General features: G+C 40.6%; 1 protein-coding gene and 1 long non-coding RNA gene across 2 annotated transcripts; both read right to left on the bottom strand.

The window, feature by feature from the left end:
* Positions 1 to 1,989: 1,989 nt before the first annotated feature.
* LOC111611980 lies at positions 1,990 to 11,689 on the bottom strand. The gene is made up of 5 exons (XM_023351301.1): positions 11,651 to 11,689; positions 11,275 to 11,574; positions 2,833 to 3,162; positions 2,573 to 2,658; positions 1,990 to 2,496 (listed from the first exon to the last, which is right to left on the bottom strand). The coding sequence occupies exons 2-5, from the start codon at positions 11,516 to 11,518 to the stop codon at positions 2,404 to 2,406; spliced, it is 753 nt and encodes a 250-aa protein (XP_023207069.1). The 5' UTR covers positions 11,519 to 11,574; positions 11,651 to 11,689; the 3' UTR covers positions 1,990 to 2,403.
* Positions 4,003 to 8,912, bottom strand: LOC111611987. Its single transcript, XR_002754341.1, has 3 exons — positions 8,881 to 8,912; positions 8,505 to 8,798; positions 4,003 to 4,151 (listed from the first exon to the last, which is right to left on the bottom strand). It is a non-coding gene; the product is annotated as an uncharacterized LOC111611987 (long non-coding RNA).
* Positions 11,690 to 12,081: the final 392 nt, after the last annotated feature.

The raw sequence follows: 12,081 nt of genomic DNA on the forward strand, positions 1-12,081 counted from the left end.
AGTAAAGAAGCAACTATCTAAAAGGTAGATAGTGGGTATTTTTACTCTTTTTTCAGCTTGTGAAGTACAATTTTTTTATTATTTCTTTTAACAATTGTATTTAATTCTTTTACTCATTTAACCACATTAGTTTTGTTCAACCTGTTAGAGAATGAAGACTAGAGAATCTCTGCAGAACCAGTTAGATAGGTTTCTTGTTGACCTCTCCCTGCAGCAATTGCAGCAGCCTGCTAGCGGCAGCAAGGCACCAGAATTTGTTAACAGAAAAGAACAGACAGTTTAGATAGAAGTTCTGAGGCTTAAGTAGTTTCTCTATGGAAAATCACCAGCTCAGAGTTTCAAGAGTTTGATGCACCTGCTGGATATTCTGGTTTGAAAATGTTGTTGTTATGCAAAATTGTTCCATTATCAAGCCTGATTTATTTGGAAACTCACATATTTGAACAAGAAGATGTTTATCATCCAAGGAGTTAACTGACCCTCCAGTGTGATTACGTGGCTTGTATATTGTTCAACTGAGACTGGAATGACTACATTGTGTAACATGAGTTACACAATGCAGCAAGCTATTGTGAGAGCTTGCAGCTCCAAATCAGAACTCAGAGCAGCTTGCTGCTGTGTTTGTTCTCCGTCTGCAGACGAAATAAAGCTTTGCTCTTTGCCATTTGCCAGAGTCTCAGCCTGATCTGTTATTACACAAGATTTTTGTCCACAACCTTTAAGTAAAGAAAGCAACTGGTTAAGTATTGGAACCACGAAGGGAAAGAATTGAAAGCTATGAAGGGAAATATTTAAAAGGGTGAAGCCTAAAAGCAGTGGGAGAGTGGGTGATGGCTTGTTGTCGTCAATGCTCCACTCAATTAACCGTTGAGTCGAAGTGAGAATTGCCACAATAAGAACTTGACCGTCACCCTGCTCTCCATATTCCCGTTCCGTATAGACCACCCGAGGTGTGTAAGGAACGGGGCTAAAACACTGAAAAATGGGTTCTTCACAAGGCAAGTAGGGAGGTCTTAAGGAGTCTGGTGTAACTGGCGTGTTGAAAATAGGACAATGGAAAAACGTGGTGTGTAGGTTGAAAACAAGCGCTAGTTCAAAGACTGGTACCAGACAACAGAAAAAATTAAAAGTGCTTGAGGTTGCACGTAGCTGGCTAACACAAGCACAAAATAAACAAACTGCGAGCGCTAAAAATACATCAAATCAAAAAACAGAAGCTATGTTTGTCAGATCGGAAGATAACGAAACTCAACCCCGAACTGGAGCGCGTGTGCAACGACCCCCACCCCCAACCTCTGACTTAGATCCAAGCGAGGACGCTCCCGAAGCATCAGGGGGTGTGCCAACAGGCCGGCCTGCCAAAAAAGAAAAAAAACAAGCAACACAAGGCCCGTCTCATGAATTTGGCCAAGCCTTGCAATTTTCCTTAGGGAAAGACTGGGCAAAAGTCCGGGGCAATTATACTGGACACTCCTCCCCTGACCCAACGAATGTACTCCCACACCAGGGTCCCAGTTGTAGTGAACAACAAAATCAGTGGGATGGATTACAAAAAGGGTTAAGGAAGTCTATGCTAGACACACGGATTATTCCCACCTTAGATCAGTAAAACAAAAGTCCGGGGAGGATGTAGATGATTTCAAAATCCGCTTTGAAAAAGAAATATTGATTCCACAGAGACATCCCATATGATGACCGAAATAACTCCCCTTACCAACAAAAACTTAAAAATATGCTAAGGTCAGGTTTCCACCCACCTATTACTAAATGGATCAGAAAACATCAAGTGGCATTTAATACCTCCACCGTTCAGGAGCTAATGGAATATGAACGTCACGCTGAGAAACATGCAACAAAGGCAGGAGAAAGTACAAGTGGACACAGACTGTGCAGTGGGCTGACACGCAGCTCACTGCCTGGCTGGCTAAAGTGGCTAAAACTATACAATAACGAGAGAAAAGATATAAAAAATTAAGGCAGGACAAAGTATTACAAGCTAGGATCAACTGTATTACATTAGTCACACAACAATTCAGAACCCCAACTAAGACAAGGACACAAGCTGGGTTCAGGGCCTGATGGAATTGGCTACCTGACCTTTGACCCCACATATCCTATCATATGCTTTCCTTGCAAGGTTGATGTAGATCAGATTTTGATGAAGTGGGTTTTCTGTTATATTTTGTTTGTTGAATGTTTTGTTTTGTGTTCCCTTCTTATATAAGTTTAACTTAAGTAGGTTTAGTCCAGATACAAATTTCTGAATGTTGAACTTCCTTCCTGCTGCAGGAGCACAGAGACATTTTATCATAGATACATAGACGGATAGATTTCCAGGAGTCTGAAACATGTCTCTGCTCCTTCCTGCAGATGTGAAATGAAGATCATTTTCTCCTGGTTCCTTCAGACTGCAGTCTCCTCCTCTAAGCTGCCTTCAGCTCTGGATCCTTCATCATGATGGTTGTTTTCTGGTCCAGACTTCTGGTTTCTCCTGGCCTGGAAACAGAGGATGGTTCAGCTTCAATGCAAGAACTTTCCCAACTGAACACATCATGCATGATACATGCAGTACCTTAAAGTAGAGGAGCAGGACTGATCCCAGCATACCCAGCAGGACGACAACCAGACTGATGATCAAAGCAGTGGGAGAGGCTGAAACTGAATGAAACAGATTCAGGATCAGCTTTCATCAGATGAGTTGTTTTCATGCTGCCTGTAGATCTGATCATGAACAGTAATATCATCAATCCTCCTCTCTGACCTCATGAATGAGGCAGACAGCTGCTGGTTCACCTGAAGCAGAACTTTTCCTCATGGACTCCATGAGTTTACCTGAGACAGTGACGTTGAGAGGCTGGCTGATAGAGGAGAAGTTATAGGAGAAAACGTAGACGTGGTAAACGCAGCGGTAGGTTCCTTGGTGGGCGTGGCCAGCAGCAGAGAACAGGAAGAGGGCGGAGTGATTAACAGCTGGCAGGGTCTGGTTCTGAGTGTAGTTAGAGGTGCTGAAGATGAGCTGGAAGGAGCCGCCTTCATACTGAGGTATGATGGAGCACATGATGCTGAAATGTGAGCCAATGAGGAGCTCAGACCCCTGCTTTCTGCCTGTGGAGACCCCGTCAGTGGAGGAAGAGAGGAAGATGAGCGGCTCAACCAGCAGACCTGGGAACGCAGAGGAAACACAGAGACAACTGGATCTAATCTGAGGTGGAAAACAAGATGGCATGAATGAGAAAGAGACAGGAGCTGATCACAGACTGGTTGCCATGGTTACTAGCATGTTTAAACATGATGACTAGCACCTCTATGATAGATCTATAGTCTGTCAGTAATATTTAAACCAGTTTTAGTTTCTCTCTCCTCAAGGTTTCAGGTTCTTAGTTAAAGGTGACGGTTTCTCTGCAGACATCTGGAACCTGATGGAAGAAACATTTTAAAAGAAATAAATATGAGAGTTCAGAGTTACCTGAGCAGATGAACTCAAGGCTCTGATCACTGTTGTCATCAGAAGGTACACAGTTCTTTAATGCAGATCCTGAACGCAAACAGTCAGAACTGATCCACCAAACTTTTCCCTTTGAAGCTTTATTTGAATTTCTTGCTGAAACAGCAGAACCACAGTCCAGTTCACCACAAACTGCAGCAGCTGAGTTCATGTCCCAGTAACGAGTATAAACAGTCACTGGTCTCCACTCTTCTTGATGTAACATCTCCAGTCTCCCGGCACATCGGCTGGCCTCTCCCACCAACCTGAAGTTGTCTTGAGCTGAGCAGAGACAGAGAGTTCATTAATGAAGGAAGTGAAGCAGTGAACAGCAGCAGGTCTGCAGATCCTCCTCTACCTGAACAGGTGAGTCCAACAGCTTGACCAGGTGAGCAGCTGTTTCTACCTGAACTCTTCCTGCTGCTGCAGTTCAGCAGAGCAGACTCACTGCCTTCACACAGGAACTCTCTGCTCCCCACTGGAGCCTCTGCTTCTCCATAGAGCGCCCCCTGGTGGACTGAAGGAGGCCCACAGCCAATCTCCCTGCAGACCACCTCTGCATCCTGCAGGTCAAAGTCTTTTTCACACACTGAGGACCACGACTGGTTGGTCTTCACCTCCAGTCTGCCTGAGCACCGGTTGGTCCCTTGAACCAGCCTGACTGAGTCTGTGGATGCAGAAAGAAAAAAGGTTTAAAATATTTCAGAACTTTATTTTTCTAGATACACATGGAAACATCTCTGAGTTTGATAAAATAGTAAAGGCCAAGAAAACCAAACTACAAAATCTCAGAGCATCAAAGGTGAAGTGAAACCGACTGTACCTGGAATTTTTTTATATAATTTATTTTTGAGGTATTGAGAAGATGACAAAAGCACAATTTCAGTCTGTGATCAGATTCAAAATTCATTTTATTTACATTTCTATTTACAAAAACAAATTAAAAATATGGAACATGGGGTTTTTATTTTGGAGAGACATTACTTTTATCTGTATAACTCAGTAAATTATATAGTAAATAGACACTTCCTGAAGGATGAAGTGTTTTTTTAAATTCTCAACAATCTAGTATTCTTGCATATTGTGTTTGGGTGACATAGGACACCCATTTGGACCACAAGATAATGAACTTGTTCAGTTGAAAATGAATTAGAAATGTTAATTGTTAGGTGAAATGTATATATATTATCATATATTTTTTGTTTCATTTATAACAATAGTGTTACTTATATGATGTTCCTTGATTGTTTTCTTTTCCTTCATCATAAAGACTGTTTCTGTATTTGATCTACTTTATCTCCGTCTTCACAAGAGGGCCTCCCTGAAGAGAAGAGTGATAACCGTGCTCATGGGGTTCATTGCTCAGCAGGACTTCTTCTTCCTTTGAGCTGTTAGATAGCTGAAGAATCGTCGCCTTGAAGATATACGACCTGTTCTGTTTTTACTCTGTGTTTTAATGCAAGATAACATGTGTTTAGTTAGTGATTGTCATTAGCACTGCAACTAAATGTTTTGTCCCCACCCCTTAGAGTTGCAGTGCCTGCTGTGATAGGGACTCTGAAAGTAATAAAAAGAGAGGAGCGGACAAATGTGTTTCAGAGCGTTTGGAGATTTGTAACTGTAAACACATCTCTGCCCGTTCTCCTCGCGAGTACAAAAGAATCTAACTCTCTTGTCTTTTCTGTGTTTGTTCAACTTGTCTTTAATAGGTGTCAAACCTGACATTAATCTTTCCATCTGATAGATTTCATTAACACACTCTATCCATTCTTCTATAGTGGGAGGTTCAGGGAGGATCCAGCGTCTGGTGACAGTTTGTTTACAGGCTGTGATTAGTATTTGAAACAGATAGTTTATGTTGTCAGGTAGGCATTCTGTGTCACCTCCAATGAAAATAGTACATTTAGAAGGTATTTTCATTTTCAAGATATTTTCAATATTTGTGAGTATTTCTATCCAATAATGTCTTATAATTGTACAGTCCCAAAATATATGCCAGTGGTCGGGTTCTGTGTTTCCATATTGCCTCCAGCACTCAGGCTGCCCCCTGGTATGAGAGATTTTCTGTTTCGGTGTTATAAAACAGTGAATGTAAGCATTTCCAGTTAAATTCTATCCATGAGTACAAATTAGTACATCTCCAAACTGTCATGCAGTAACTAGGCCATTTTTCTTCTGGGATTTTCATTTTAATTTCCTTTTCCCATTTTGTTTTCACATATAAAGTTGAATATGTTTTTTTACTCATAAGTCCCTTAAATAACCGTGATATAATGCCTTTTTGGATTATTCCTAATATACCGTTAGTATTTCTTTAAGCACTGGTTCCTGTTCATCTATATGTCTGATAGTTTCCTGATTAAGATAATGGCGTACTTGTAGGTATTTATAAAAATTCTGTCTTCCCAAGTTATAAATCGTTTTAAGTGTTTGAAAGTCTTTTATTTGTCCTTTATCCATTAATGAGAAATGTGTTGTTTTGCGTTCAGATGTTCAACTACAGAATCCTGTATCTGTTTGATTTGGTTTAAAATCAGGATCGTAAGCGTGTCATGTAGTTTATATTCCTGTTTAACATCTGTCCAGATCTTTAATTGGGATCTTATCCAAGGATTTTCATTTTTGAGTTTAATCTGTTCTAAATCTTTATTCCCACAGATTGCCTGTAAGGGGGTGTCTGGAGATAGAGCCAATTCAATATCCTTCCATCGGGCGTTGTAGTTTTTATTACAAAGGTTTATCAGTGGCTTAATTTGTGCAGAATAGAAGTAGTTCTTTAATTGCGGTACATTTCTTTTGAAAGCTGTAGTGTTTTAAATCTAATTCTCTGCATTTTTCCCTGAGCTATAGAAATCTGGAAAGCATTATGTCCCACTCTATAAATTGCTTTCTTGTAATTTCTCCCTGTGGGGCTTGAAACAAGAAAATGAATCTTGGTAGTAGGTTCATTTTGACAGATTAAATTCTTTGGGTTAAACCCATGAAGGGTGACAGTCCATCGTTGTATATCCAGTCTAATTTTGGTCAGAAGATCTTAGCTATAGTGGTTGTATCTTTGGGGATCAGAACCCCAAGGTATTTCAATACAGTTTGGTCCCATTAAAGTTTTAGTTCGACCCACAAAGAATTTGGTGGATTATAAGTAAATGTCAATATCTGCGATTTTTTTCACATTCAATTTATATCCTGCAAATTCACCAAAGCTTCTCAAGCTCTCAAATAATGTAGGCAGCGACGTGATTGATTCGCTAATTTATAACAACACATCATCCGCATATAGCGCCACTTTGTGTGCTTCACCAGAAATGTTTATACTCTTGATATTGTCAGTTTGCCTAATTAGTTGGGCGAACGGTTCCATGAAAAGGCCAAATAGTAATGGAGCGAGTCCACATCCTCGTCTCGTTCCTTGTTCTAATTCAAAGGTATTTGAAAGATGTCCATTGATTTTTATCTGTGCAATTGGTTTTTTGTATAGTGACCTGATTACGTCAATAAAATTGGAGTGGAAACCTAACTTCTCGAGTTCTTTATATAGAAAGTCCCAGCTTACTGTATCGAGAGCTTCTTCAGCGTCGCGGCTGATCACTGCAGCTGGTGTTTGGCAGTTTTGAATGTGGTTCAGGATATGCAATGTGTGACGGATATAATCATGGGTTTGTCTCTGTGGGATAAAACCGGTCTGATTGGTCTGAATAAGTTCTGGGAGTATCTCCTGTATTCTCCTTGAGAGAATTGATGTGAATGATTTATAATCAATATTAAGAACGGAGATAGGTCTGTAGGACCTGCAGCTCAGATGGTCCTTTCCTTCTTTTGGAATAACAGATACTGTAGCCTGTTGCCATGTTGGTGGCATTTTACCCTTTTTCAGAGCCATGTTAAACATTTGAAGGAGGAATGGTGATAACTCTGACTTAAATTGCTTTTGGACGGAAATCCGTCCGGACCAGGAGATTTGTTTGTTTAAGCTTTGTAATGGCGTAAGAGAGATCCCGCTCTGTGATATTCGCTATTAACCTTTGATTTTGATCACACGACAGAACAGGTAGGTTCAGTTGTTCAAGGAATTGTTTAATTTGCTGCCATCTTTTAAGCTTGGTTGTGTGTATAATTGTTTATAGTAAGTTTGAAAAGTTTGTTGGATTTCATTTTATTTATATACACACCTCTCAGAATTTGGGTCCCTTATTTTATATATTGTGTTTTCTGCTTGTTGGTTTTTAAATTTTCTCCCAAAGAGTTTTGCTAATTTGGCTCTCGATTCATAATATCTCTGTTTAGTATAAATCATCTTTTTTCGTATTTCTTGTAAATACATTGCATTAAGTTTATTTCTTAATACTTTAAGCTTTATATGATGTTCTGGTTTTAGTTCTTATGTTTTGTCTCAACCGTTTTTATTTTGTTGTTTAATTCTGATAGTTTTAATTGGTTTGCTCTCTTTCTTTGGACACAGAAAGATATAATTTTTACCTCCCATAACTGCTTTTAGTGCATCCCAAACTATTTCTGGACTAACCTCTCTGATATTGTTTTCTTTTAGAAATGTGTTTATGTCAGATTTGATTAGTTTCGTGATTTGGAAGTCATTCAGTCAGACAGTATACTCGTATATAATCTCCATTGTGTACTTTTAGGCTCCTCATCTAATTTTAAAGTTAATAATAGGGGGGCATGATCAGAGAGGTCAATGTTGCCAATCTCACAGTTACTAATCTTATGACAATCTCTTTTAACAGTAAAGAAATAACCTATTCTAGAGTATACCATATGTTCATGAGAGAAATGAGTATAATCACGGGTTGTTGGATATAAACTCCTACAGATATCTATAACACCATATTCTGATATGGGATTATATTCAGCTATGGATTAAGTCTTATATTCCAAACTCCTCCACAAATAAGTATACCAGTTTATTGTCCCATTAAATCAAAGGTGACGGTTTCTCTGCAGACATCTGGAACCTGATGGAAGAAACATTTTAAAAGAAATAAATATGAGAGTTCAGAGTTACCTGAGCAGATGAACTCGTGGCTCTTATTATTGTTTTCATCATGAGGTAAACATTTCTTTTCTTCAAAACCTGACTGCAAACAGTCAGACTTGATCTCCCAAACTGGTCTCACTGAAGCTTCTTCTGAATCTCTTGCTGAAACAGCAGAACCACAGTCCAGTTCAGCACAAACTGCAACAACTGAGTTCATGTTCCAGTAATGATCCATAACATCCACTGGTCTCCACTCTTCTTGATATAACATCTCCAGTCTCCCGGCACATCGGCTGGCCTCTCCCACCAACCTGATGTTGTCTTGATCTGAGCAGAGACAGAGAGTTCATTAATGAAGGAAGTGAAGCAGTGAACAGCAGCAGGTCTGCAGATCCTCCTCTACCTGAACAGGTGAGTCCAACAGCTTGACCAGGTGAGCAGCTGTTTCTACCTGAACTCTTCCTGCTGCTGCAGTTCAGCAGAGCAGACTCACTGCCTTCACACAGGAACTCTCTGCTCCCCACTGGAGCCTCTGCTTCTCCATAGAGCGCCCCCTGGTGGACTGAAGGAGGCCCACAGACAATCTCCCTGCAGACCACCTCTGCATCCTGCAGGTCAAAGTCTTTTTCACACACTGAGGACCACGACTGGTTGGTCTTCACCTCCAGTCTGCCTGAGCACCGGTTGGTCCCTTGAACCAGCCTGACTGAGTCTGTGGATGCAGAAAGAAAAAAGGTTTAAAATATTTCAGAACTTTATTTTTATAGATCCACATGGAAACATCTCTGAGTTTGATTAAAAAATAAAGGCCAAGAAAACCAAACTAGAAAAACTCAGAGCATCAAAGGTGAAGTGAAACCGACTGTACCTGGAATTTTATCATTCATTTTTGTTTCTGCTTAATTTATCATATTTATGGGACATAAACATGTCAATAAATACAATAAATGTAAATCAAACTTCACAATCTGGAAGTGTTTGTTTTTCAGTTGATTTAAAAATAAATTTGGAAAAATGGCTGAACAGCGCCCCCTAGTTCAGCCAGGCCAACAACCATAACAAACAAAAGGTTTTACTGCTATTTGCACTAAAAACAGGAAGTCCACCATTTGGGAGCAAAAGTTAATTTTCAGTTAATTTTCATGTTTTGAAAATGTCTGATTTCCTTGAACTCCTCCTGGGATTTTGATGCATCGACTTCAAAGCAGCAGAGATTAAAAGTTATTAAAATGATGAGTTTTTGTTCATCTATGTGGCTAAACTGAAAACTTTATCTGGATATTTAAATTATTTTAGTTTCTCTCTCCTCAAGGTTTCAGGTTCTTAGTTAAAGGTGACGGTTTCTCTGCAGACATCTGGAACCTGATGGAAGAAACATTTTAAAATAAATAAATATGAGAGTTCAGAGTTACCTGAGCAGATGAGCTCATGGCTCTGATAATTGAATCCATCAGAAGGTACACAGTTCTTTAATGCAGATCCTGAACGCAAACAGTCAGAACTGATCCTCCAAACTTTTCCCTTTGAAGCTTTATTTGAATTTCTTGCTGAAACAGCAGAACCACAGTCCAGTTCACCACAAACTGCAGCAGCTGAGTTCATGTCCCAGTAACGAGTATAAACAGCCACTGGTCTCCACTCTTCTTGATGTAACATCTCCAGTCTCCCGGCACATCGGCTGGCCTCTCCCACCAACCTGATGTTATCTTGATCTGAGCAGAGACAGAGAGTTCATTAATGAAGGAAGTGAAGCAGTGAACAGCAGCAGGTCTGCAGATCCTCCTCTACCTGAACAGGTGAGTCCAACAGCTTGACCAGGTGAGCAGCTGTTTCTACCTGAACTCTTCCTGCTGCTGCACTTCAGCAGAGCAGACTCACTGCCTTCACACAGGAACTCTCTGCTCCCCACTGGAGCCTCTGCTTCTCCATAGAGCGCCCCCTGGTGGACTGAAGGAGACCTACAGCCAATCTCCCTGCAGACCACCTCTGCATCCTGCAGGTCAAAGTCTGTTTCACACACTGAGGACCACGACTGGTTGGTCTTCACCTCCAGTCTGCCTGAGCACCGGTTGGTCCCTTGAACCAGCCTGACTGAGTCTGTGGATGCAGAAAGAAAAAAGGTTTAAAATATTTCAGAACTTTATTTTTATAGATACACATGGAAACATCTCTGAGTTTGATAAAAAAAATAAAGGCCAAGAAAACCAAACTAGAAAAACTCAGAGCATCAAAGGTGAAGTGAAACCGACTGTACCTGGAATTTTATCATTCATTTTTATTTCTGCTGAATTTATCATATTTATGGGACATAAACATGTTAATAAAGTCACTAAATGTAAATCAAACTTTACAATCTGGTATTGTTTGTATTTCAGTTGATTTAAAAATAAATTTGGCAAATTGGTTGAACAGCGCCCCCTAGTTCAGCCAGGCCAACAAACATAACAAACAAAAGGTTTTCCTGCTATTTTCTCTAAAAACAGGAAGTCCACCATTTTGGATCAAAGTTAATTTTCTGTAGATTTTCAGGTTTTGAAAATGTCTGATTTCCTTGAACTCCTCCTGGGATTTTGATGCATCGACTTTAAAGCAGCAGAGATTAAAAGTTATTAAAATGATGAGTTTTTGTTCATCTATGTGGCTAAACTGAAAACTTTATCTGGATATTTAAATTATTTTAGTTTCCCTCTCCTCCAGGTTTCAGGTTCTTAGTTAAAGGTGACGGTTTCTCTGCAGACATCTGGAACCTGATGGAAGAAACATTTTAAAAGAAATAAATATGAGAGTTCAGAGTTACCTGAGCAGATGATCTCATGGCTCTGATCACTGTTTCCATCATAAGGTACACAGTTCTTTAATGCAGATCCTGACTTCAAACAGTAAGACCAGATCCTCCAAACTGGTCTCACTGAAGCTTCCTCTGAATTTCTTGCTGAAACAGCAGAACCACAGTCCAGTTCAGCACAAACTGCAGCAACTGAGTTCATGTCCCAGTAACTAGACAAAACAGCCACTGGTCTCCACTCTTCTTGATATATCATCTCCAGTCTCCCGGCACATCGGCTGGCCTCTCCCACTAACCTGAAGTTGTCTTGAGCTGAGCAGAGACAGAGAGTTCATTAATGAAGGAAGTGAAGCAGTGAACAGCAGCAGGTCTGCAGATCCTCCTCTACCTGAACAGGTGAGTCCAACAGCTTGACCAGGTGAGCAGCTGTTTCTACCTGAACTCTTCCTGCTGCTGCACTTCAGCAGAGCAGACTCACTGCCTTCACACAGGAACTCTCTGCTCCCCACTGGAGCCTCTGCTTCTCCATAGAGCGCCCCCTGGTGGACTGAAGGAGGCCTACAGCCAATCTCCCTGCAGACCACCTCTGCATCCTGCAGGTCAAAGTCTTTTTCACACACTGAGGACCACGACTGGTCGGTCTTCACCTCCAGTCTGCCTGAGCACCGGTTGGTCCCTTGAACCAGCCTGACTGAGTCTGTGGATGCAGAAAGAAAAAAGTTTCTTCAACATTTTCACTGAATTTGGTTCCAGTTTGTTCAGCAAAGCTCCAATACAGAGCAGACTCTGTGTGGAGGAACCAACCAACTAGTGGAGAAC

Source organism: Xiphophorus maculatus, chromosome 18 (genome assembly GCF_002775205.1).
Source record: "Xiphophorus maculatus strain JP 163 A chromosome 18, X_maculatus-5.0-male, whole genome shotgun sequence".
NCBI classification, from domain to species: Eukaryota; Metazoa; Chordata; class Actinopteri; order Cyprinodontiformes; family Poeciliidae; genus Xiphophorus; species Xiphophorus maculatus.